Raw genomic sequence first — 27,203 nt, 5'->3', positions numbered from 1 at the left:
ATTGATCTTTCTTACAAAAATTGTGCACTGGGCCTTTGCTAGTCCTGTATTAGTGGATCGATATAGTCGTCTGTAGCGCAACAAAACAAAAACATTTTGCATTAATATGTAAATAAGGTATCTGTTTTTATTTTTATTACATTTGCAAAAATGTCAAAAAACCTGTTTATGCTTTGACACTATGGGGTATTGTGTGTACATTGCGGGGGATTTTTTTTATTTAATCAATTTTCAAATAAGGCTGTAACGTAACAAAATCCCTACTGCCTCTGATCTGGCGGAATAACAAAACACAAATATTGTGTTAGTAAATTATGTCTGAGTGTTGGAGTATGTGCCCCTGAATGTCCGTAAATAAAATAAAAAACAAGAACATTAAGTCATCTGGTTTGCTTAATACAAGGAATTTGATATACAGTATAACATTTACTTTTTAAACTTTTGCTCAAGTATGACAATTGATTTGTTTTTCCACCACTGTACTTAAGTGCATTTAAAACTTTTACTCAAGTAATATTTTGCTGGGTGACTCACTTTTACCTGTCATTTTCTATTAGGTATCTTTACTTTTACTCAAGTATGACAACTGAGTACTTTTTTTTACCACTGGTTTATTCTGTACAGGCTTCCTTTTCACTCTGTCAATTAAGTTAGTATCCATCCTCAGTTCTCTCCTATCACAGCCATTAAACTCTGTAACTGTTTTAAAGTCACCGTTGGCTAAATGGTCAAATTCATGAGCAGTTTCCTTCCTCTCAGGCAACGGAGTTAGGAAGGATGCCTGTATCTTTGTAGTGACTGGGTTTATTGATACACCATCCAAAGTGTAATTAATAACTTCAAAATTCTCAAAGGGATATTTAATGTGTGCTTTATTTTTTTGCATTTCTTGTACCACAGGTTGAGGTAAATCCCTCCCTGTTTCAGCCTGTTCTCATCTATTTGGTTCCTAATGAACATGACAACGGTGTCTTTGTGACAGTTTCCAAGCAGCCAGAAAAGACAGTCAATGTCAGAGCTAAACTGCAGGAATGGGTTAGTGGAACAGATTGGGTTATCTGTGATCCTCTAGTCTAGTCAGGTCTACTAAAGGGATCTTGTCAGTACATTAGGTTAGTTCTTCACGGTATCTGGTTTACAACAAACATGCAAACAATTGTTGGCAAATGCTTGTTATAGATAACACTTGATTATGCTATTTTCAATGGCACATCTAGCCTGTATAATTATTATTTATTATTGTATTATTATTATTATTATTTATTGATTTGCATTTAATAATCTATTTGACTGTATTAAATATGACCTCAGAGAATATGATAACCTGACAACTTTTCTTCAAGGAAACTGTAAACCCGTACTTATATGTACCCCTAGTACCAATATAGCTGTTGATTCACATTCTTAATGTAAGAGAAGCTACATAGCGACACCTTGTGGGAATGGTAGGCTTCTTCTTCTGTGGTCATGAGGAGAATCTCAATTGCATTTTCTTGACTCCGCACATCCTCTCTCCTTGCCTACTTCTCAAAACCCATTGGGGAATTAAGACTTTCTCATTCAATGGGTTTTGAGGAGGCGGGAGAGAGGACTCGAGGAGTCAAGGAAATGCAACTGAGCTTCTCCCATGGTCTGGTGGTCCCTGCATAGGAGTCTTCTTTGGTCTGTTTAGTGTTTCTTTCTTTCTTTTTCTTTCATTTTCTTTCTTTCTTAAGATAGGAGAGGAGTAGAAGAAAAAGGGAGGTAGCGAGAGACCGTGTGTGTGTCCAAGCATGCACGAGGCCTGGTTCATGTCTGTGTCCATGGATGTATAATCAGATTTTTCTTTCTCCTTCATTCATCTCATTTGATCTCTTTCCTCTTCTACCTCATTTTCTCTTGCTCTTCTACCTCCTTTTCTCTTGCTCCACTCCACTCCACGCCTGCCCACATTTGAGAAAATATAAATATTTATCCACCTTGCCTCCCATAAAGGGCCAAACTTGTCCAGGGGGGATGCTTTCTTTTATCCCTCTTTTAATGTATTTGTCTCTCTCTTTAGCCAAGAAGAGCAAAATTGGGTTGAACTCTGGAATGCACACCCTGCTACTCTAATGGTGATTCTTCTCGGTCATGCCCCCCACACACACAAAACTGTCTGGCTCTTTCTTTCTCTCCTGCTATCCTTCACTTTTACAACAGTGATACTCTTCACCCAGAGCTTACAGCTCAAATCCTTTAAGATAATTTTGTTTGTTGTCTAAATGGTCCACCTGGCAGCTCATATGTTACCCTCCATTTGCTGTATGCACTGTTTACCTAACTATTACACACGCACACACACTCACACAGTTTCTCACTCCCTCTTTCTCCTGCTATTCTTCATTTCAGCTCTGTTTACCTAACTGTTACTCCAAAGTGAATGAAATGTTACACTAAATTAAACATAAACAAAGCTTTACCTAACAGGACATAAAATAAATCACAACCCATGAACACACACAGACACTACACAAATCCCAAACTCATAAACACACGGTAGTTTAAAATAGTATTATTAATTATGGTACTCGTCTCACTTGTTTTTTACTCAAATATTTTTGCAATAAATCAAATAAAAAAAACATATCAGAAAATACACAGCAGTATAAGTCTAGCATTAGGAGTGAATCCTAACCTCCACCTAAGAGTATAATTTTCACTTAAATTTCCCATTGACATCAATGCATGACTAAGTGGATATTTTTTTACTTGTGGAAGTTTAGATTACTTGTGTGGAAGCTAGGGACCCCTTATTTGGTCCCAACCCATCGTTTCCAGTAGTGCACTATGTAGGGAATACAGTAAACAAAAACGTAAAAAATAAATGAATACATACACACATACAGTGCATTCTGAAAGACTCCTTGACTTTTTCCACATTGTTACAGTGCAGCCTTATTCTAAAATGGATTCAATTGTTTTTTTCCCCTCAATCTACCCAAAATACCTCAAAATGACAAAGCAAAAAACTGTTTGCAATAAATAAATAAATAAATAAAATATCACATTTACATAAGTATTCAGACCCTTTACTCAATACATAGTGGAAGCAACTTTGGCAGCAATTACACCCTCGAGTCTTCTTGGGTATGACGCTACAAGCTTGGCACACCTGTATTTGGGGAGTTCCTCCCATTCTTCTCTAAAAAATCATCTCAAGCTCTGTCAGGTTGGATGGGGAGCATCGCTGCACAGCTATTGAACATCTCTCCAGAGATGTTTGATTGGATTAAAGTCCGGGCTTTGGCTGAGATCTGTCCCTAAGCCACTGCTCCGTTGTCTTGGCTGTGTGCTTACGGTCATTGTCCTTTTGGAAGGTGAACCATCGCCCCAGTCTGAGGTCCTGAGTGCTCTGGAGCAGGTTTTCATCAAGGATCTCTCTGTAATTTGCATTGTTCATATTTCCCTCGATCCTGACAGGTTTCCCATTCCCTCCTGCAAAAAACATCCCCACAGCATGATGCATGACCAGGGATGACGCCAGGTTTCCTCCAGAAATCACGCTTGGCATTCAGCACAAAGAGTTCAATCTTGGTTTCATCAGACCAGAGAATCTTGTTTCTCATGGTCTGAGAGTCTTTAGGTGCCCTTTGGTAAACTCCAAGTGGGCTGTCATGTGCCTTTCACTGAGGAGAAGCTTCTGTCTGATTGGTGGAGTGCTGCAGGGATGGAGTTCCTTTCCACAGAGGAACTAGAGGTCTGTCAGAGTGACCAATGGGATATTGGTCACCTCCCTGACCAAGGCCCTTCTCCCCCAGAACCTCAGTTTGGTCCTAGGAAGAGTCTTGTTGGTTTCAAACTTCTTCCATTTAATAATGATGGAGGCCACTGTGTTCTTGGGAACCTTCAATGCTGCAGACATTTTTTCGTACCCTTCCCCAAATCTGTGCCTCGACACAATCCTGTCTCGGAGCTCTACGGACCATTCCTTCAACCTCATGGCTTGGTTTTTGCTCTGACATGCAATGTCAACTATGGGACCTTATATAGACAGGAGTGTGCCTTTCCAAATCATGTCCATTCAATTGAATTTACCACAGGTGAACTCCAATCAAGTTGTAGAATCATCTCAAGGATAATCAATGGAAACAAGATGCACTTGAGCTCAACTTCGAGTCTCATAGCAAAGGGTCTGAATACTTACATAAATAACGTATTTCTGTTTTTAATTTTGATAAATGTCATTATGGGGTATTGTGTGTAGATTGCTGAGGATTTTTCTTATTTAATCCATTTTAGAATAAGGCTGTAACGTAACAAAAAGTGGAAAAAGTCAAGGGGTCTGAATATATTCCGAAGGCACTGTGTGTATCTGTGTGAGCACACGTTTTGCTATACTTGTGAGTACCAGAAGTCCTCACAAGAATAGTAAACCAACTAGAATTCAAGGAAGTGAGGATCTTTTGCCAGTCCTCATTTGTAAAAAGGCTATTTTAGGATTAGGGGTTAAGGTTAGGTAAAAAAAAAATAGAATAAAAAGATATGGTCTGCATGCATGTTTTTGGTCAAACAGCCAATAATATATATATATATATATATATATATAAAAGAGAAGTTGTCATGTATATATGTACACGTCATATTATATATATACGTCATATGGCAAAGTTCATCCTAATACAATACGTGCCCCAAAACATTCCCTCAAAATGTAATAAAAACAAAGTATTTTTTATTGAGACGTATTGTATTAGGATGAACTTTGCCATATGACGTATATATATATATATATATATATATATATATATATATATATATATATATATATATATATATATATATATATATATATATATATATATATATATAATTGACATAGCTTCTCATGACATATTTACACTACAATGATGGATTCCAGTTATAACACATGAATATCACTTCTATACACAACATTTAATCACACAATAATGATGAATGCATAGACACACAAGACATGGTGTGGTAATTTTAGGGCTACGAGGTGAAATTTCCGAGGATCAGCTTCTCCTCCCCCTATTTTAACCTTAACCATTAGTGGGGAAATGCAAAACCGACCCAGGATCAGTGTCTAGGGGAAACTTCACCCTACACCAATATACACAATCGAAGGCGTGGTGTGGTAGTGTAGTGTTAAGGAGTGATGTGATGCCGTTATGGAGTATAGGGTTTTCCAGGCCCCAAATCTGTTTGCGCTCTTGGCAAACTCCATCGCCGTCATTGTCAAGCCAAACATGTCAAGCCATAACCGTTAAGGAGTTAGCATGATAGCACAAACAGACTGGCACTCAGGCTAGTATAGTGTTATATGAGAGTGGAGAGAAGCAGCTGTCTCTCTCCATTTCTGGACATATTACTGTAATAGGATTATATGCAATCATAGAATTGGATAGAGGGCTTTCCTTTGCAATAATGTTTGATGTGATAGCATGGGCAGCTTTTTGGCACATGCACCTTCTATCCATTTCTATGTATTCAATGCACTCCCCAACAGTTTCATGAAAATGCTCTTGTCTAGCACCCCAAATCCTCCCTGTCAGTATTGCTCAACAGAGATATAAATAATAAATAAATACTTTCTCCAGTCTTGTTCAGTAACACACACACTAAACAACAGCGTATTCTTTGGCCTCGTTTTGTTGTGCATGGAGTATGCGATTGTGAGGTTACAGTTGGTAAGTGAACGATAGCTGTTACTCTTGGGTGTACCAGTGTGTCTAACACCAAAGAGTAGGTGTGTATTTCTTAACGGAAAAATACTGCCAAGTGCAGTCTTAATGCATTCTCTTGTGGGGTTTTAATGGCCACCTCTGTTCAACACAGTGTAGATGTTGGTGTCAGGAAAAGTACTGGAGTGTTTTATGAAGTAATGCCCATGTCCCATCCCCAACTCTAACCCCATCCCTATTTACCCAACTCTAGGGCCTCCATGTGTGGGTTGGCTGTCTCCCTACAGTTCCCATACTTCATGGACATCCCTCAGCTCTACCCCTAACCCTAAACTCTACCATAGCTCTCCAGGCTCTCCTTAGGTTGGTTTGGTTCTCTCTCAATAGTGTCCATACCCCACCCCCCATGCTAATGTACCCCACTCTAGGGTCTCCTTGTGTAGGTTGCCTGTCTCCCCATAGTGCCCATACCCCATAGACATTCCATGGCTTTCCCCATCCCTAACCCCATTCCTAAGCCCATCTGCCCCACTCTAGGGTCTCCCTGGGCAGGGTGGTTTTCACTCAATAATGAATTAACCAGACATACATCCCCCAGCCCATCCCTAACACCATCAACTTGTTTCTAAAGTTTCCTTAAAGGAGAAATTTGCTTTTTTACAATAAAATATTATTTTGATGTAAATGGCATGTCATAGAAGAGTCAATACACTTTTATTGCAATTTCACTTGATTTTGAGAAACTTTCCCAAACCAGAAATTAATTTCCACACAAAATGGAATATAACGTTGTGGATAAAGTTCGAAATGACACAATTTCACATGTACAACATCTAAAGACCTGCATCACTAAACTCAGTGTTTCCATTTCTAAAAGGACGCATTTGGAACATTTGTTCATGTTAGTTCAGAGACCCTGTTTTTTCAGAGCCCCCGTACTGCACAACAACAATGAGGAAGTGAATCACTGGTTGGGGTAAGTTTCTCAAAAACAAGTGAAATCGCAAAAAAAGTGTTAGGAATAGAGAGTTGTTTTTTAAAAAAGAAGCAAAATTCACCTTTAAGTTAGTGTTAGTTCTCTCAATAGTGTCCATACCCCATCAACATGGACATCCCCAACACAGACATTCCCTTAAGGTTCTTAACTGCTCTAACTGTCCTTGTTCACTTTCTCTCAATAGTGTTGATACCCCATCCATCTGCCCAGCTTTCAGGTCTCTTGGTTTGGGTTTAGTAGTGCCCATATCCCATGGACATCCCTAATCCCATCCCTAGGCTCTCCCGTAGCCCTCTTAGCTGCTCTTCTCCCAGCCTGATCTTGTCCTCCAGCTGCCTCTGTTCCACCAGCAATGCTGCCTTCATCTTGACGTAATGACTGTAGTCACGGTGCTGTGGATCAAGAAGATAAAGATAACTTTACTGCCCAATTGTACACATGGTCCAAGGTGCATTTTACTTCTGCTTTATCCCAAACCTTCAGAAAGACAAACACACCACACACAGAGGTTGGAAGTTGGAATGGTTGGAGCAGTGCGAAGACATTGTGTGTGTGCGTGTACCTGTTCTTGGGAGAGGCATCGTCTTAGCACCCTTCCCACAACCTGCTCCCGTCGGTCTACATGTTCTTTGAGGTCCTGGGCCTCTGACAGCTGCACCAGGAGCTGACGCTTCTTCTCCAGGAGGGGGAGCTGTGGAGGGAGGGAGGGTTGAGAGCAAGAACAGAGTTTGTTTTAAGGTTGTACTTTTTCTTATTATTTCTTTCCTCACCCTCTCATAGTGTCCAGTCTCGGCCTCCAGGTTGTCCAGTGAGCTCTCAACCCTAAGTAGCCGTCCGGAGAGAGACAGAAGCAGACTGACCACCTTATCCATATCCCCGATAAACATCCTGAACTTATCCACCTCATTGGGCTTACAGAACGCTAGCACCAGGCTTTCAACCTAGAGGGGAGAGGAGGAGGAGAGTTAGATCTTATGGCCTTGGTCTGGGAGGTGACCAGGAACCCGATTGTCACTCTGACAGAGCTCCAGGGTTCCTCTGGTGCGATGGGAGAACCTTCCGGAAGGACAACCATCTCTGCAGCACTCTATGGTAGTGTCCAGACAGAAGCCACTCCTCAGTAAAAGGCACATCACAGCCCACTTGTAGTTACCTAAAGGTTACCTAAAGAACTCTCAGACCATGAGAAACAATAAACAAGATTCTCTGGTCTGATGAAACCAAGACTGAACTCCTTGGCCTGAATGCCAAGTGTCATGTTTGGAGGAAACCTGAAACCAACCCTACGGTGAAGTATTATGGTGGCAGCATCATGTTGTGGGGATCTTTAGGCGTCAGGGACTGGAGGAGGAGAGGGGCGGCAGGAGAGGCTTCTGGGCAAGTCTCTGAATGTATTGAGTGGCCCAGCCAGAGCCCGGACTTGAACACGTTCGAACATCTCTGGAGAAACCTGAAAATAGCTGTGCAGGGATGCACCCCATCCAACCTGACAGAGCCTGAGAGGATCTGCAGAGAAGAATGGGAGAAACTCCACAAATATAGGTGTGCCAAGCTTGTAGCGTCATCCCCAAGAGTCGAGGCTGTAATCGCTGCCAAATGTGCTTCAACAAGGTACTGCGTAAAGGGTCTGAATACTTAAGTAAATGTGATATTTTAGTATTTTATTTTGAATAAATTAGCAAAAATATATATACAAATAAACTGTTTTTCTTTGTCATTATGGGGTAATGTGAATATTGATGAGCGAAAAAAACAATTTAATTCAAATTAGAATAAGGCTGTAATGTAACAAAATGTGGAAAAGGTCAAGGGGTCTGATTACCTTCCGAATGCACTATATACATGTGTGTGTACTATACACACCTCTTCTCCCAGCTGTGCGTTAGCCCGTATATCCTCCTGTAGACCTCTCTGTGCCTCTCTCAGAATTCCTAGCTTCTTACGTAGACTCTCCATCAACTGTCTCTGTAAAGGGGGGAGACAGGGGGAGGGGGAGACAGGGGGGAGAAGGGAGAGAGGGAGTAAAGGAAGGGTAGGTAGAGAGTGTTACAGAGAGCAAAGTCAGTTACAGTCCTCTCCGATCCTGTGTGTGTGTGTGTGTGTGTTCAGTATACAAGCTAGGATTTATGATAAAAGAGTGTGCACGTGTGTTGTGTGTGTGTACCTTGTAAGACAGGTCCTCATCATCATCATCAGTGTCTCTAATGTCTGAGCAGTAGTCTTTCATCTGAGTGAGGAGCTGAGCTTTGGCTGCTGAGGTAGAGTAGTAGGACGAACAACTGGAGCTGGCACCAGAACGCCTGGATAAAGGAGAGGAGAGGAGAGAAGGGGGGAGGGGTAGAGGAGAGGAGAGGAAAGGAAAGGAAAAGAGAGAGGTAAGGATAGAGTTGATTCAATTCAGGATCTATGTAAAAAAAAAAATGATGTGCTAGATGAGATAACATTGTCGGGTGGGTAAGTTATTTGTGGAATTTGAGAATCTAATGGAACGCGTAAATGCAGTTCATTGTGAATTTTATGATATGTGTATACCATATAAACATAACCCACACACGCACTCACCTATCCAGGCTGTCTGTATTGTGCTCCAGGTTGGGGCTACGGTAGGCCCCTCTCCAGCTCTCTGTGCCTGCCTCGCCCTCAATGCTCTGGGGAAACAGCTCCTCCATGAGTTCCTCTCTGGTCCTCATCCCCTGGTCCTCAATTTCTCCATCCAGAGACCCATTCTCCACTGTCATCCTACCCGCTGGCGAGGCCTCCTGATCAGGGAGCGTGTCGATGTCTGTCTCCAGCACCTGCAATGGAGGTAAGATTGTAACGGTAAGCTCCCTCCACAGCTTAAATGCCATGAAATGTCTCAACTCGCGTCGCCGAATTGCTAGCTTTCTGGTGGCGCAACTGGCCAGTAAGTTGTCAAGCGGGTGGTCACGTTTGTTTGCAAAGCAGAGGTTCACTAGTTTGAGTCCAGTATAGTTATTTATATATGTTAGCATAGAGCTGTGGGGAGAAGGTTCCCCTAGGAACAGATCTAGCATTAATTTTCCCTCCCCATATCCTGACCATATGGGCAACTTCAGCCTACACCCTAGCAGCACAATGTTACACACCGTGACCGGCAGGGCGAAACCTTGTAGCTCTGTCCTGATTGGCTCTTCATCCTCTGGAAGCCCCTCCTCCTGGGAGTCGTCGATGTCCGTTTCCATGGGGATGTCCACTTCCTGTTCCAAGCTCTGGGCGGGGCTCGGGCCAAAATCGAACTCCGGTTCCAGTTCCAATAGTTCTTGTTCCAATTCCGGCTCTGGAATGGGAATCAATCGCTGAATCATATTTTACAAAACCAATTTTTACAGCAGTTGTCACAAAGTGCTTTACAGAATTGTATGGCGTTACTTACTGTCATTGTTGTTGTGGGGGTGATTCCGCAATCTTCTATTCTGCTGTAACTGTTGTTGTTGTTCATAGCTCATAGCGAAGTAGGACTCTGGTGAGATAACGCCATTCTCTATAGTGAGTTGACCTGAGAAGCTATGCACTCTGGGAGACGGAGTTCTCTCCCACTCAGCCCTGGCCCTCTGCTGTCTATGAGAGATAGGCTTCAATACAGCAGGAGAATCTTGGTCAACCATGTTGTACAACCTGCAGAGGGACATATAATATACAGTGAAACAGGTGTGTGTTACGTCATGCTAAGTGGAGGTGATATAACAATAATAATCATTCAGAAAGGAAACACCACATGTACATTCAACCATTTATTAGAAAAGATAAGGCATAGTCTTGGTTCTGCTCCTTCAGGGTAGTGAAGCGTCATACGAAGATGATAATATATCTATAGGCAGTGAGCACAATATGCAATGTCAAATCCCCTGATGGAAGAAACACAGAACCCAGACAGATGGATGCTGGTGGTGGTGGTGGTGGGATATCAGAAACAGCAAGCATAGCGACTAACAGCTAGTTACAGCACCAACGGCAGCAAGAGACACCAGCACAAGACATCCGGCATTGAGGAAGCATGTGTAGAACTGGTCCACTTAAATAGACCGCGTGTAAAGTAGTGTGAATCAAATTGGTGCAATGTCAGCTGATGCAATCAGCTGACGCCACCAGACTCGGGTTTCCCTTCTGAACTGGCTCCGCTTTATTAATAATAATAATATAATAAGATGTATAAATGGCTCTGACTACGTAGTGTTTCACATGCAGAAACCCACATATAGACACTCTGTAGAGTAGTGAGTAGTATAAGTGCTGACACATTTGTGTGTCGGAGCCTCTAAGTCTCCATCTCACCTGACACAGCTTTCTGATGGCGGCAGTGTGTCGTTGTAGCGAGGGGGAGTGTCTTTATCTCTTTGGGGCGGGGCCACCGGCCGGAAGGCCGTGTGTGTGAACCCTGGACTAGGCGGAGACTGGGAAAAGCGCAATTCCTGGACTTGGCTTCTGATGCAGCGCTGGCACCCCTCTAGCTCCTCCCTCTGGGGCGGGAGGCTGTAGGAGCGCTGACGCGTCATTTCACTCTTTTCAGGGTGACAGGGGTGAGATGAAGGGTGAGAGGTGGGACCCTCTGGTGGTATGAGAGGGAGAGGAGGGGGTGTGGGGTTTACCAATGGATGGATGGATGAAGAAACAGAGGTGGAGAGGAGAGGAGAGGAGAAGAGGGTGTGGTGGGAGGCTCTCCTGCGGTGGAACTGCTCCCATTTGGGGGGAGGTGGCCTCGGAGGGGGTAGAGTCTTATTTTTGTTAGCCGCTCCCCTAATTCCCCCCACTTCCACTCTTCCCCCTTCGATCCCGCCTCCCTCCTCCAGCTCAGACAGTGGTGTCACCATAGCAACCGAGGGTGAGGTACGGCGGTGGGTGGAGCCAAAGTGTAGATCGTTCTCGGACATGGCCCTGCTTCGTAGTAGTGATGAAGATGAATATGATGTGGGGTTAACCACCATAGACGTCTGGTGATGGTCCTCCTCGTCCACACTACAGGCAGACAGCAAGCCATTCCAACAACCCCCACTTTGGGAAACTTGCTGGTGGTGGTGGCAGTCAGGTGTTACTGTTATAGCACAATTTGGTGGCCCGGTGGATGAATCACGTCTGTACCGGGGGTAGTCCCTGAGAGATGGAGAGAGAAGGGGGGGGGGTAGAGCAAGAAAGAGAGCAATCAGGCCAAAGAGGAAGTCTACTGGGACCCATTATTTATTTCATTGTCTATTTTTGTTTATTTCTCTTAAAGCGGAGTGTAGAGACAGATGCTGCATCCCAAATGGTACACTATATTTTACATAGTGCACTACTTTTGACCAGAACCCACAGGGCAGAGAGAGAGAGAGAGGGAGAGAGAGAGCAATCAGGCCAAAAATGAAGTCTACTGGGACCCATTCTATATTTCTTTGTCTATTTCTTTTTTAGTTTCTTTCTCTAAAAGCGGAGTGTAGAGACACATGTGCGTCCAAAATGGTACCCCATATTTTACATAGTCCACTACTTTTGACCAGAGCCCACAGAGAATAGATTGCCATTTGGGGGACACATGGAGACAGGAGGTGAACAGGAAATGGCATACCTCTCGGTCAGGCTGAACTTCCTGTTGATCTGTGTCTGTTCCCACGGTAACGGTCGAGACGCAGCAGGATACGCCTGTGGAACACATCGGCCAAGTTATTCACAGGAGGACAGGGAGAGAAGCAGGAATGTCGCTTGCTCGCCCAAGGATCCGCTTTAACGAATAATACTCGTTGACACCAACGCTCAGTACCTACTTTAAAAAGTTATATAAGTGATGATAATGTGGGAAATTTAAGCTTCTGGAACAAAGAGGAGGAACTATTAGAACAATGGAACCCTTTGAATGTGTAAAATAAGAAACCTTTTTTCAAAACTCAACTTGGAGGACAGACATCTGAGTGACAAGAGATGAATAATAAAATGCACTATTCTGTTCCCATCTCAACGACTGGAATCGGTTGATAAAACCCCTCTAGTGTGTGTGTGTGTGTCTTCATATCCTCTTGTATTGGCCAACCATCCTCCTCCCTTACCGTGCTTTAGGCAAGGCCACGCAAGCTTCAAGATATTACATCATCATTCAGATCTGGACCCATTAAACACTGTTCAACATCTCCAGATACTGTATAAAACCTTGGCGTTGAACCAAAGGCCTTAATCTGAAATCAACCTGTGCGTTTGTGTGTGTGAGTGTGTCTAGGTATTGTGTAACAGTAACCTATACTTGCCTCTGTTGGTGTGTAGCTCTGTGGTGGATACCCCTGGTGAAGAGCCTGGTTATCCTGGAGGAGAGCGGTGTTGACCGGGTGGAAGGCTGAACGAGGGGCCTCCATCTGGGTTTGGGGATGGGAGAGGGTCTGGGGGTAGGCATGGGGTTGGGATTGACTGGCAAAAAGATCCTGAGCTGAACTGAGTGACTTTCTCTCCCTCTCTCTTTTCCTCTCTCTCTCACTTTGTCTCTCTTTCTCCATCTCACTATCTTGTTCCCTCTCTATCCCCCTTTCTCTCTCCATCTCCAGCTCTCTCAGTCTAGCCCTTTCCTCTCTTTGTCTCTCTTCCTCCCTTTCCCCCTCAAGAGCCATCTCCCTCTCTCTGGCCCTCTCTTCTCTTTCCCTCTCCCTTACCATTTCCTCCCTCTCCAACAACCTCTCCCTCTCTGTCGCCCTCTCCTCCCTTTCCCTTTCCCTCTCTCTTGCTCTTTCCTCCCTTTCCCTTTCCCTCTCTCTTGCTCTTACCTCCCTTTCCATCTCCCTCTCTTTTTCCCTCTGCTTCTCTCTCTCCCTCTCCTTTTCTCTCTCCCTATTCCCACTAACCGATTGTCTCCGGGCCTCCATGGTATTAATCAAAAGGGGACTTTCTCGCTCGAATCCACCCTGGTAAGAGTACCTCCTCTGGGCTTGTCCCTGTCCATAGCCTCCTCTTTGGTTCTCCAGCATCGACAGATGAGGCTGCCTCTCATGTCTATCTGGCCTCTGCATTCGTCTCGTCAGACCTGGCAAATTTGACACCAATATACTCCTGCTTGTCTCCTCAAAGAACTTACAGCGGTCTGCGAAAGGTAAAATATCAGACTCCTCAGTGTGGGAAGAACAAGTGGTAGAAGAAGAAGAGGAAGCAGAGGATGACCTCCCTCGTCCTGACACCCCCAAGGCCACTCCGACCCTCTCCCCCCGTCGGTCAGTGTCAATTTCTGGTTGGAGTTTATGTTCGGGTGTCCATCTCCATCGGCGGGACTTACCAGCTGGAGCTAGCTCCTCCACGACCTGGATACCCATACCCCAGCTGGGCAAGGTTGGGACGGACCTCTGGGGTGGCCTGGAAGAGTCTGTAGCTTGGTCTTGCTTCCCTGGTGGTTCAGGTTCTTCATCCCTGGGGGGTTGTAGAGCTGAAACTGGGGCTAGGGACGGCTGGTGGAGCTGGAGGGTGGAAGAAGAGGATAGTCTGTTCAGACCTCCAGGAGCTGGAGCTGAGAGGCTGATGTCGGAACAGGTGTACACGCCTTGGGAGCTGCTCTCCTTGGCAGGCGGATCAACGTCCTCAGCCTCTTTCCTCACGAGGTCCTGGATTTTCAGGTCTGGACCTTCTTCTTCCTCAACTGTCTCCCCGCTGTAGAGCAACCCTCCTGGGCCTTTACTATTGGACAGCTGGGCCTTCTTGTGCTGGATCTCGTTACGGAGGTTCGTGGCGAAGCGTTCGCTACGACGGCGTGCCCGGGACAAACGGTGACTCCTGGGTTTCTTCATCAGCACCTTTCCTTCATTATCATCCCTTCTTCCTGCTCCTCCTCTATGACTTCCCTCCAGTAGGCTGTCTACACTGGCTGCAGCACTGAGAGGCCCAAAGTCGGTCTCCCAAATCCGCTCAGACCTCACCTCTCCCTGTGTACAATCTCCAGAGGGCTCCCATGACCCTGGAACACTCACCAGAGGCCTACCCCAGGGGTGTTGGACCTGGATGGGTGAGAGACGATTACCAGCAGCCGCCACTACCTCCCTACTCTCCCAAACCACCACACTCACCTCTCCTGTCTCCCCAATCCCATCAATGTCCACCAATCCTGGGGTAGAGCATTGACTCCTTTGTTCCCACTCCCCCGTGTTCTGCTGGAGGAGGAGGAGGGAGGTGTCGTGACTCCCTATATCCCCTCCTAGGTCTTCCCTGGGGGGGTTAAGGGGGGAGCGAGACCACTGGGAGCTGGAGGGGGAGACGGAGCTATGGTCCGAAGAGTCACTGGAAAACTCTAGATGACGTAGCTGCGATAAGAGTTTCTCAGGGACGCTTTGTCTGTAGAGACCTGATGAGCAGTGCTTGTTCTGGGGGAGGAGGTGGTTGGCTTCACCTGGGGGGTCTGGATCTATGGAGCTGTCTGGAGGTAGGGAGCTGGAGCCGGGGATGGAGGAAGAGGAGCTTATCTCTAGGGCAGGGAGGTGGAGGGAGTCTGGGTGGATCTCCTGGATCTCTGAGTTCTTATTCACAAGGGACTCTTTTTTTTTGGAGATGAGGGTGTAGTATTGCTCCAAAGAATCTCCTTTAAAATTCCCAACCCCATTCTTTTTCTCATTTCCCATGTCTCCCTCTGCCTTTGAAGCCTTGCAGGGAGCGGGATAGCCGTTCCAGCTGGGAATAACCGGAACACCAGGAACATTCTGAGGATCGTCGCCATCGTCCTCGACATGGCAACTGAAGAGGCTGGGAATTCCGACGGGGGCAGAGATGCATCGTTGATCTTTGACATCTGTAATCCCCAAGCGACCCCTCGTGGCCCTAAAACTGTCCTTCCTGGTTGGGGGAAGGGGGGGAATTGAAGCCCCCCTCTTCCCTCCTCCTCCACCCCTCTCCCCTCTCCCTTCTCTCCTCTCCTCTTCAAAACAGTACGAAGATGGTCTCTCCTTCGCTTCCGGATGCCTCACTCTTGGCCTGGTCAGCGACCTCGACTTTAGTAGTAGGGTTGAGGTACCGGTCTCATCCTGAGCTTCGCCCGACTCCCTCCCCAGGGATGGTGCATTGCCACAGGCATAAACCCGGCAGGCGGGTCCCCCTGGCCCAAGGCTTTGGAGGATATTCTCCATAGAACAGGCCTCACCGGGCCTTAATGAGACAGTATAGTCTGACATATTAGAACTAGCTGAGAAAGAGCTATAGGCAGAGTCTCTTATATTGTTGAATATAGCAGGGTCCACTGGTGAATTGTGGTAATCATAGTCTCTCTTATTGTTGAAGATGGCCGGGTCCACTGGGGAATTATGGGAATCGTAGTACACTTGGCTGCTAGGAGGGTCAAGGCTGTCCATGCTACTTAGGGAACTGCTTCTGTCTGTAGAGTAGTGTCTGGAGAGCTTGTTCCACTGGATAGACAGATCACTGTAAAGAGGTGGAGAGAGGGTGGGGGAAGGGTAGGTAGAGGGGAAGAGGAGGTTGGAGAGCAAGGGAGACAGAAATGAATGATTAATTAAGTAAATAGTATTATCATCAATGCAAGTCATATTTTGGTCCTTTACCCGACATATACCAGATGCTACATTATTTACATCTTAAGGAGTAGGCCTAATGAAGCTGAATCTCTTCTATATTTGCACTAGTCTAAATGGTAAAGTAAGAGAAGCATAGGATATACTACTTGATTTCATCTGCTTTACTGTATTCCTATTCATAGATCTACCTCTGCCATGTGTTTCTGACGAATTTGTAAGGAAGAAAAGAAAAAGGAGCAGATTGAATGGTAGCTTCTTTAAGCATCGTGGGTAGAGAGGGCGACGGGAAATTATGTCGTAACCAGAGGAAATTACATCCCCTCCCTCCCGAACGTTCCATCAGGGGACGATAAAGAACATGACAGGAATAACAACTCTATGGTGAATTAGAGTGGACACACATGCACTACACACATATGCACACACAAAAATACAGCCGTACTGCAGGCAGCCACACACACAATCATAGTCATCAAGTTGGACTCGAGTCAGACTGTCAGCCTTTGTTTGAGGTCTTGATTAGCTATTTAAGGGGTTGTTTAACGTTTATGGAACTTCTGACGGTACATCCCAAAGGAAGACACAAACAGGACAAGACAGGACAAGACAGGACAAGACAGGACAGGACAGGACAGGACAGGACAGGACAGGACAGGACAGGACAGGACAGGACAAGACAAGACAAGACAAGACAAGACAAGACAAGACAAGACAAGACAAGACAAGACAAGACAAGACAAGACAAGACAAGACAAGACAAGACAAGACAAGACCAGACGTTCTGTTTATTAACTGTCTTCCCATATTTGTCCACATGTTCTGGAAGTTACATGCCATTGTCCTGTTATGCAGAGAGAATATGTCTCATCAGACATTGCATTGTCTGTGTGTGTGTGTGTTTTGTGTATGTGGCAATAAAGGCAAGGACTGCATAATTGTGAGAATTGCAGCACAAAGCGATTACAGCTTTACGTAAACTCAAGCCTATCTACGCCATTCAAAACCATTCTTGTGTGTGATGCATAAATACTGGACAATCCAAGCCCGTTAAAACTATTAGGGGTAGTTGTAGTGAATTGTATCATTAATTGTTATCAAAGGGGAACCACTGCGTGCATATGTGTGTGTCTCTGTGTGTATACGCTACACAGCTAACTGAGGACATTCTGATGTACTGAACATATCAGGCAATCTATTTCTTGTTGTTACTGACTAGAGTCAGTAATGCACATAGGTACGCACACACACATAAAGCATAGTTATATTACTATACTGAACAAAAATATAAACGCAACATGTCTACGATTTTACTGAGTTACAGTTCATTTCAGGAATTCATTCAATTGAAATAAATACATTAGGCTCTAATCTATGGATTTTGTATGACTGGGCAGGGAAGCAGCCATTCGTGGGCCTGGGAGGGCCATAGTTTTCCCCACAAAAGGGCTTTAATTACAGAGAGATATACTCCTCAGTTTCATCAGCTGTCAAGGTGGCTGGTCTCAGACAATCCCGCAGATGGAGAAGCCAGATGTGAAGATCCTGGTCTGGCTTGGTTACACGACGTCTGCAGTTGTGAGGTCAGTGGGATGTACTGCCAAATTCTCTAAAACGTCATTGGAGGTGGCTTATGGTAGAGAAATTAGCATTCAATTCTCTGGCAACAGCTCTGGAGGACATTCCAGTCAGCATACCAATTGCACGCTCCCTAAAAACTGTGGAATTGTGTTGTTACAAAACTGCTCATTTTAGAGTGAACTTGTATTATCCCCAGCACAAGGTGCACCTGTGTAATGATTGTGCGGTTTAAATTAGCTTCTTGATATGCCACACCTGTCAGGTAGATTGATTATCTTGACAAAGGAGAAATGCTCACCAACAGGGATGTAAAGAAATGTGTGCACAACATTTGATAGAAATAAGCTTTTTGTGAGTATGAAACATTTCTGGGATCTTTTATTTCAGCTCATGAAACATGGGACCAACACTTTACATGTTGCTTTATATTTTTGGTCAGTATATAGTATGTATAAGCTTTGGAAACATTTCAATGTACTTATTAGTGTTGACTTTAATCAACTAAAATCTCCTAAAAACTATTTTCTCTCAACCAATTCATTGTGTTTTTGGTACCCGACCCAAATTAAACTGTGCTGGCTCAAATATTAGTCCCGCAACTTTGGCTCGGCCCAGTTTGTCTCAGTAGTGTGAAAAGCCATTTTGATAGTTTGGGGGTCCTACCATTGAGTGATCAGCCAGTGAGGAATGCGTGAATCGATTCCTGTCTGAAAATACCCCTGTTATCCGGCGCGATGCTATTGACTTTAGAACACGATGAGGTCACTAAGCTTCCTGATGATTGTTAGTCTTTGGAAACAGGTCACAGGTCAAAATACCCTTAGTCTGCTCTATGTGAGCGAGTGTGTGTGTGTGTGTGTGTGTGTGTGTGTGTGTGTGTTTGCTAGTCTTCAGAAACGTGTGTGTGTGTGTGTGTGTGTGTGTGTGTGTGTTTGCTAGTCTTCAGAAACGTGTGTGTGTGTGTGTGTGTGTGTGTGTGTGTGTGTGTGTGTGTGTGTGTGTGTGTGTGTGTGTGTGTGTGTGTGTGTGTGTGTGTGTGTGTGTGTGTGTGTGTGTGTGTGTGTGTGTGTGTGTGTGTGTGTGTGTGTGTGTTTGCTAGTCTTCAGAAACACGTCACAGGGACAAAATTCCCCTGGTCTGGTCTGCCCAACAATGCACTCCCACAAGACTGTGTACCCAGCCTCAAACACACACAGCTCAGATATGCACACACACACAGCTCAGATACGTACACACATGTGAGCGCACACACACACACAGACACAGGGGTTGGAAATTATTTGGGGAAATTATATTATTTTATACTAATACAACTAATACAACTAATACAATATTATGATTATCAGTATTATGTTTATGACACACACAAACGTGGCGTGTGCAAACATAGCTTGATAGAAGGTTGGGAGACAAGATTCTCCGGGGGAATCGAATAGAATGGGAAAGACCGCTCTAAACTCTAATTCACATATAAGCCAGGGTACTTAGCCGTCCCGTATCTTCCCAATATAAATGACCATTACCTGCTGTCTGCTGTGCCAGGGTAGTGTATAGGGCGCAGTGTGTTTGTGTGTATGTGTCTGTATATATGCATCTGTGTGTATGTTACCTGTTGTCTGCTGTAGAGTGCCAGGGTAGTGTGTAGGGTCCAGGATGGAGCTGCATGGCAGATGGGGGGGACGGGGGAGGAGGAGGGGGGACAGGGGTAGAACTGTGGGGGGACTCCGTTGATGAAAGCTTGGCCAGGTACCACGAGTGAGGCCTGATCACAGGTACACTGCGTCTGGAGAGAGAGCGAGAACACACACACATACAGGTGAGGGATTGGCTCCCGAGTGGCGCAGCAGTCTAAGACACTAACTCTCAGTGTTTGAGGCGTCACTACAGACACCCTGGTTCGAATCCAGGCTGTATCACAACCGGCCGTGATTGGGAGTCCCATAGGGCGGCGCACAATTGGCCCAGCGTCGTCCGGGTTTGGCCGGTGTAGGCCGTCATTGTAAATAAAAATGTGTTCTTAACTGACTTGCCTAGTTAAATTAAGGTTAAAGAAAAAAAAGGGATAATGTAACTACAGTAGGGCTAACATGATTTGTCGGTACACCCAAAAGGAAGTCTGTGTAGACCCAAAAGGAAGTCTGTGTAGACCCAAAAGGAAGTACCATAAGCAGTGTATACATGCCAGGTAGGAGCCTAGAACAAACTTCGGTGAGATCCCAAGAGACTCCTGCTCATGAATGGCCCATTATTCTGAAGCTATTAATAACTTCGGAATAACGCACCGGGAATAACTCTGAAAAATGTTATCTCAAGAGAGAATTTCGACTGAATTCCGGGAATTTTGAGGAGGAAGAACCCTGATGGAAGAAGAATGAGGATCTGGCACAGTCGGAAGTCAGAACACTTTGGAAATATTTCAGTTTATGATTTATGGCCATTCATTAAAGTAAACAGAATAGTTCCTAAAATGGCTAATTTTGGATTTCTCTCAGGACGATTGTGTGTGTGTGTCCATGTGTGCACTTGTCCGAATGATTGTCTGTTCCCTGAAAATGTTCCTCTTGGTATAGTTATATAGGGAGAGAGATTTTGGAAGTTCCCAAATGGGATAGAACAAACACTATTATCATTTATTCCAGGACTATGAATGGACCTAAGATTAGTTTTGTCCCAGGACTGTTAATGGAGCCCAGATTGGGCCTGGAATGATTGATGACTATGAAAACCAACCAAAAAAAAATAAAAAACAAGAAGCGAATATAGGAAGGAAAACTAAATCTGTGTCTGGAAAAACCAGCCCAATCAGTATTTAGAGATATACTGTACTTAGAATCGGATCCATTGAACTACACTAGGATATACATGAAGAAAAGTTATTTAGAAGTATACAGCCGAAGACAAAAATGTGAGATATTTGATATCCAAATATCTCATTTTTGTCTTCTGCAGTATACTTTGAGATAATCTACTGTACTCAGACATCTTTGTAAAACATGACATTATGAAACAGAGTTATTAAAAAATATATTGAAATGGAAGAAAAAGAATGTGAGATATAATGTTCTACTGTACTGACCTAGTCCTAGTGTTACATTTGTCAAGCAGCCAGATACAAAGGAACAGTTAATCGCCATCGACATACCAAGCCACAGTTAACCTGATTAGCCAGTTAGAGACCGGAACCAATCAGTGTCGGACACTGTCAGACATTCAGGAAATCTAATAAACTTCACAAGACAAGACCGTCCTTAGTTCTATTTATAAACATAGTCTACAGAACAGTAGCCGAATGCTTTACTCTGACTGATGGATGGATAGCAAGATAAACCATGTTCCATGGTTTATGTGTAGACATTATTTATGTTACTTTGACCCATAAAACATTGTGAATGTATGACTGTGTGAAATACTGATACAGAAACAACTGATAATAGCATATGTGGTAGAAGAAACTAGAACAGCTGAATGATACGGACTCCTAAACTAGAATAAAGTCGAAGAGACTAGATTGAAGGTAATTTACTCTAGAGTCATAATGACACTGAGTAATGAAATTATATACACATTAAGACACACAAAAACAGAGATCAGACACACACCCAGTCACACCTTGAAGACAAGTTCAAAGACACAAAGAAGAGTGAAGGTAGAACAGTACACACTGCACAGAGGGGAGAAGATTAATGGAAGGTAGGGGATCAAAAGAGAAAAGGAGAGGAACTAAAGGAGATGATAAGAGGAAACAAACACCCAATACTTTCTAACTGTTCCCGAGTCAGTCTATAACATACCAGAGTGGATCCACACAGAAGAGGCCCTAGTCACACCTGATCCTAGAACCGTGTCTACTGGGTCACAGTTAGGGTCAGGCCCAATGTTAGTTCAACCATAGACTGGTCTGAGAGCAGTCCTTATAAACATGCCCAAAGATCTTCAATCCAACACAGACGACAATGGACTTAGCCCAAAGAAGGTGGTCCGGCTACTTACTACTGTTTATCAAGTCTTCAACATAACATTTCCACTGCGGTGTTCAAAAGAGGCAATAAAAACTGTTGGGATAAGAAGTTCCCTTAAATTCTCAATGCTCTTGTCTCCTTCCCTCCTTAATTAATCCAGTTCTCTGGCCTTGCTAGGTGGCTTTGGTTCTGTCTCTAAGAGTAGTCCAACAGTCCTAGCCATATTAAGAGAGTTAGGTTCTGTTTCTAGGAGTAGTTCTATCCTTCGGAGCAGCCCTATAGTCCTCTAGTAACAAAATGAGACTGTGTGCAAAGTCTTCTCTCTCTCTGTGGTCCATCTCAACTGACCTAGACTCCAAAAAAAACAACCGACAAACCTAATCTACCCTCTTGTCCCTCTCTCTCCCTCCCTCTCACCGTCCCTCGCTTCAGTCACTTAGACCAAACATAGCTCTCTCTCTGCCTTTGTTTCCACCATCCTCCCTCCCTCTCAATCCCTCTCTCTCTCTCTAGGCAGAATACTGTGAGTGACTCAGGGGGAGAGGAAGAGAGAGAGAGAGGGGAACAGAAAGAGAGGCAGAGAGGAAGCTATGTTCGGAGCAGATAAAGACGGACGCTGTTAAACTAATACCCAGAGTTCCACAGTGTTATTGTTCCACACAAGGAAATACGCAGAGGTACTTCCTGTCTAGAAGAGAGAAAGAGGGGGGAGGGAGTGGGAGGGAGAGGTAGAGAGAGAATGAGGGGGAGGGAGGGATAGAGAGAGAGAAGGAGGGGGAGAGAGGGCAGGAGTGGGAGGGAGAGAAAAAGGAAGACACCAGTTTTGGAACTGCAGAAGCAACGAGAGAAAACATTTCAGAGGGGCTCAAATGGAGAGAGAGATGGAAAGGGAGAAATAGAGGGGTAAAAAGAGAGAAGGAAGAGAAGAAGAGATGAGTGTTATTGTGACATCCAGCCAGACTGGTGTTTTCTTGCCCTTTGCTGAGTAGCGATAGTACAACACAGAGATGAGAAGACCTCAGCAGGGTATGTATAGGAGAGAGGGGGAAAGAGGAGGAGGGGGAGAGAAAGAAAGCAGAGAGCAGTGGGAGAAGTAGGCAGTCTGTAGATTCAAAACTAATCTATAGAACTCCTTGTGAGGCCTACCGAGTGGCGAAGCGGTCTAAGGCACTACATTGCGGGGCTTGAGGCATCACTACAGCCCAAGATTCGATCCCAGACTGTGTCACAGCCGGCCATGACCGGGAGACCCATGAGGCAGCACACAATTGGGCCAGCGTCGTCCGGGTTAGGGGAGGGTTTGGCCGGCCGGGATTTCCTTGTCCCATCGCGCTCTAGTGACTCCTTGTGGCGGGCCGGACGCCTGCATGCTGACGTCATTTGCCAGATGTACAGTGTTTACTCCGACACATTGGTGCGGCTGGCTTCCGGGTAAAGCAAGCAGTGCGGCTTGGCAGGATCGTGTTTTGGAGGTCGCATGGCTCTCGACCTTCGCCTCTCCCGAGTCTGTACAGGAGTTGCAGCAATGGGACACGACTGTAACTACCAATTGGATAACCAAGAAATTGTGGAGACAAAGGGGATAAAAGATCAAGAACTCCTGCTGAAAATTCACTTTAACAACATCCAGAACAGTGGGAGAAGACAGACTCCGACCGAGAACTCACACACACACACACACACACACACACACACACACCATATTAGTCTGAACCTGGGGTTGGCGAGGATTTCCAGAGGCCACCGTCGCTGCAATCTTCATGCGTGTCTGTGTGTGTGTTTAGATTTCTTACATAATGGGTTAACTATAGTCTCAACCCTCCTCCCCCTCTCCCTGCTCTCACCCCTTCTAGCCCCTCTCACTCTCTCCCCCCTCTACCTTTGTGTTCAGACTGCAATCATCGCACATTTGTTTGCTTTATGGGTTCTCAGTATGTGTGTGTTTCTCTACGTACCAGACTGCAATCAGGCAGTTAGTTTACTTTGTGCTTCCCCAATCACACACACACCAGTTAATCAGTGCCGGGAAACTAAGGTCCATTCCAGGAGGATATATCAGGAAGGGTGAAGTCCACAGAAGGACAATACCCTGTTTGTTACTGAGACTGTGTGTGTGGGTGTGTGTATGTACATTTGAAGTCGGAAGTTTACATACACTTAGGTTGGAGTCATTAAAACTTGTTTTTCAACCACTCCACAAATATCTTGTTAACAAACTATTAGGCAAGCCGGTTAGGACATCTACTTTGTGCATGACACAAGGAATTTTTCAAACAATTGTTTACAGACAGATTATTTCACTTATAATTCACTGTATCACAATTCGAGTGGGTCAGAGGTTTACATACACTATGTTGACTGTGCCTTTAAACAGCTTGGAAAATTACAGAAAATGATGTCATGGCTTTAGAAGCTTCTGATAGGCTAATTGACATCATTTGAGTCAATTGGAGGTGTACCTGTGGATGTATTTCAAGGCCGACCTTCAAACTCAGTGCCTCTTTTTGCTTGACATCATGGGAAAATCAAAACAAATCAGCAAAGACCTCAGAAAAATAACAGTTGACCTCCACAAGTCTGGTTCATCCTTGGGAGCAATTTCCAAACGCCTGAAGGTACCACATTCATCTGTACAAACAATAGTACGCAAGTATAAACACCATGGGACCACACAGCGGTCACACCGCTCAGGAAGGAAACGTGTTCTGTCTCCTAGGGATGAGCATACTTTGGTGTGAAAAGTGAAAACCAATCCCAAACCAATCCCAACAGCAAAGGACCTTGTGAAGATGCTGGAGGAAACAGGTACAAATGTATCGACATAACCTGAAAGGCCACTCAGCAAGGATGAGGCCATTGCTCCAAAACTGCCATAAAAAAAGCCAGACTACGGTTTGCAACTGCACATGGGGACAAAGATTGTACTTTTTGGAGAAATGTCCTCTGGTCTGATGAAACAAAAATAGAACTGTTTGGCCATAATGACCATCATTATGTTTGCAGGAAGAAATGTGGAGGCTTGCAAGCCGAAGAACACCATCCCAACCCTGAAGCATGGGGGTGGCAGCATCATGTTGTGGGGGTGCTTTGCTGCAGGAGGGACTGGTGCACTACACAAAATGGCATCATGAGGGAGGAAAATATGTGGATATATTGAAGCAACATTTCAAGACAGTCAGGAAGTTAAAACTTGGTCGCAAATGGGTCTTCCAAATGGACAATGACCCCATGCACACTTCCAAAGTTGGAATTTTTACTAGGATTAAATGTCAGGAATTGTGAAAAAGTGAGTTTAAATGTATTTGGCTAAAGTGTATGTACATTTCCGACTCCAACTGTATGTATGTATGTCTCCCCACTTTCTCTCTCTCTCTTTATATCTCACTTACTTACTCTCTATATCTCTTTAAAAAGAAAGGAATGAAGTTGAAAATGCCAATGTGACAACCCCCCCAAAATTTGGAACCCTCTTCCCCATGGTTCCTGAGTTAATTAAGCAATTAAGGGTCACATTAGTGAAAGCAGGTGCTTCCACACAAGTGTGGTTCCTGAGATAATTAAGCAATTAACATCCCATCATGCTTATATAAAAATGCCAAATGCCAAAGGAGCATAGGGGGTTTAAAGAGTGTGTGTGTGTGTGTGTGTGTGTGTGTCTCAGTCGCCAGATCTCTCGTCAAATCTGATCTCTCAGATTCTGGAGCAGTGACTGAGACTGCGTTTTCACTACCATCACCAAAACACCAAATTAGAACATTTCTCGTGGAAGAATGGTGTCACATAGCCCAACACTTACTCCAGGAGCACTGCTCGTGTCGCCTACGTCATATCTCTCCTTATTGGACGGGCTCGTGAGTGGGGCACGGCAATCTGGGAGGCAAGGGCTGAGTGTACTAACCAGTATCAGGACTTTAAGGAGGAGATGATACGGGTTTTTGATCGATCTGTTTTTGGGGAGGAGGCTTCCAGGGCCCTGTCTTCCCTATGTCAAGGCAATCGATCCATAACAGACTACTCTATTGAGTTTCGCACTCTTGCTGTCTCCAGTGGCTGGAACGAGCCGGCCTTGCTCGCTCGTCTTCTGGAGGGTCTCCGCGCAGAGGTAAAGGATGAGATTCTCTCCCGGGAGGTTCCTTCCAGCGTGGATTCCTTGATTGAACTCGCTATTCGCATTGAGCGACGGGTTGATCTTCGTCACCGAGCTCGTGGAAAGGAGCTCGCGCTCTCCGTCGCCCCCCTCTCCGCATCACTACCATCTTCCTCTGCCGGCTCGGGTGCTGAGCCCATGCAGCTGGGAGGTATCCGCATCTCGACTAAGGAGAGGGAACGGAGAATCACCAACCGCCTCTGTCTCTATTGCGGTTCCGCTGGTCATTTTGTCACTTCATGTCCAGTAAAAGGCCAGAGCTCGTCAGTAAGCGGAGGGCTACTGGTGAGCGCTACTACTCCTGTCTCTCCTTCAAGATCCTGCACTACCTTGTCGGTCCATCTACGCTGGACCGGTTCGTCAGCTTCCTGCAGTGCCTTAATAGACTCTGGGGCGGAGGGCTGTTTTATGGACGAGACCTGGGCTCGGGAACATGACATTCCTCTCAGACAGTTAAAGGAGCCCACGGCCTTGTTCGCCCTGGATGGTAGTCCTCTCCCCAGGATTCAGCGTGAGACGCTACCTTTAACCCTCACTGTTTCTGGTAATCATAGTGAAACCATTTCTTTTTTAATTTTTCGTTCACCTTTTACACCTGTTGTTTTGGGCCATCCCTGGCTAGTTTGTCATAATCCTTCCATTAATTGGTCTAGTAATTCTATCCTCTCCTGGAACGTCTCTTGTCATGTGAAATGTTTAATGTCTGCTATCCCTCCTGTTTCCTCTGTCTCTTCTTCACAGGAGGAGCCTGGTGATTTGACAGGGGTGCCGGAGGAATATCACGATCTGCGCACGGTGTTCAGTCGGTCCAGGGCCACCTCTCTTCCTCCACACCGGTCGTATGATTGTAGTATTGATCTCCTTCCGGGAACCACCCCCCCCCGGGGTAGACTATACTCTCTGTCGGCTCCCGAACGTAAGGCTCTCGAAGATTATTTGTCTGTAGCTCTTGACGCCGGTACCATAGTCCCCTCCTCCTCTCCCGCCGGAGCGGGGTTTTTTTTTGTCAAGAAGAAGGACGGGTCTCTGCGCCCCTGCATAGATTATCGAGGGCTGAATGACATAACAGTGAAGAATCGTTATCCGCTTCCTCTTATGTCTTCAGCCTTCGAGATCCTGCAGGGAGCCAGGTTTTTCACTAAGTTGGACCTTCGTAACGCTTACCATCTCGTGCGCATCAGGGAGGGGGACGAGTGGAAGACGGCGTTTAACACTCCGTTAGGGCCTCCAATAGAGTTCCAGACACTTGTAGAATATATGCCAAGGCACATTGAAGCTGTTGTCATGACCTAGCCTTCTTTCTGTATAGTGAGTGTCTTCCCCCTCTCTCCCTCCTACACCCAGGTTCTGTTATCTCAGGTCGTAAATTCTTGGAGGAGACTC

At 45.1% G+C, this 27,203-nt stretch overlaps 1 protein-coding gene across 3 annotated transcripts in view; it reads right to left on the bottom strand.

The window, feature by feature from the left end:
- Positions 1 to 4,895: 4,895 nt before the first annotated feature.
- LOC139378792 (protein Shroom4-like) overlaps positions 4,896 to 27,203 on the bottom strand; it is a 90,458-nt gene continuing 68,150 nt past the window's right edge. Inside the window, exons 1-13 of one of the 3 annotated variants that reach the window (XM_071121294.1) lie at positions 21,506 to 22,315; positions 19,324 to 19,497; positions 12,894 to 16,026; positions 12,224 to 12,297; positions 10,957 to 11,772; positions 10,058 to 10,299; positions 9,771 to 9,961; positions 9,226 to 9,458; positions 8,828 to 8,963; positions 8,527 to 8,628; positions 7,434 to 7,604; positions 7,226 to 7,354; positions 4,896 to 7,055 (exon numbers count right to left, since the gene is read on the bottom strand). In XM_071121294.1, coding sequence (XP_070977395.1) covers positions 6,897 to 7,055; positions 7,226 to 7,354; positions 7,434 to 7,604; positions 8,527 to 8,628; positions 8,828 to 8,963; positions 9,226 to 9,458; positions 9,771 to 9,961; positions 10,058 to 10,299; positions 10,957 to 11,772; positions 12,224 to 12,297; positions 12,894 to 16,026; positions 19,324 to 19,379 — 5,442 coding nt within the window. In that variant the 5' untranslated portion in view covers positions 19,380 to 19,497; positions 21,506 to 22,315 and the 3' untranslated portion in view covers positions 4,896 to 6,896. Of the gene's footprint in view, positions 7,056 to 7,225; positions 7,355 to 7,433; positions 7,605 to 8,526; positions 8,629 to 8,827; positions 8,964 to 9,225; positions 9,459 to 9,770; positions 9,962 to 10,057; positions 10,300 to 10,956; positions 11,773 to 12,223; positions 12,298 to 12,893; positions 16,027 to 19,323; positions 19,498 to 21,505; positions 22,316 to 27,203 lie in introns of those variants that run through there. The other 2 variants (XM_071121295.1, XM_071121293.1) reach the window with 2 other exon arrangements.

The sequence above is a fragment of the Oncorhynchus clarkii genome, chromosome 21 (genome assembly GCF_045791955.1).
Source record: "Oncorhynchus clarkii lewisi isolate Uvic-CL-2024 chromosome 21, UVic_Ocla_1.0, whole genome shotgun sequence".
Lineage (NCBI taxonomy): Eukaryota > Metazoa > Chordata > Actinopteri > Salmoniformes > Salmonidae > Oncorhynchus > Oncorhynchus clarkii.
The sequence above is the reverse complement of the archived record's forward strand: the minus strand, read 5'-3'. Positions and strand labels throughout refer to the sequence as shown.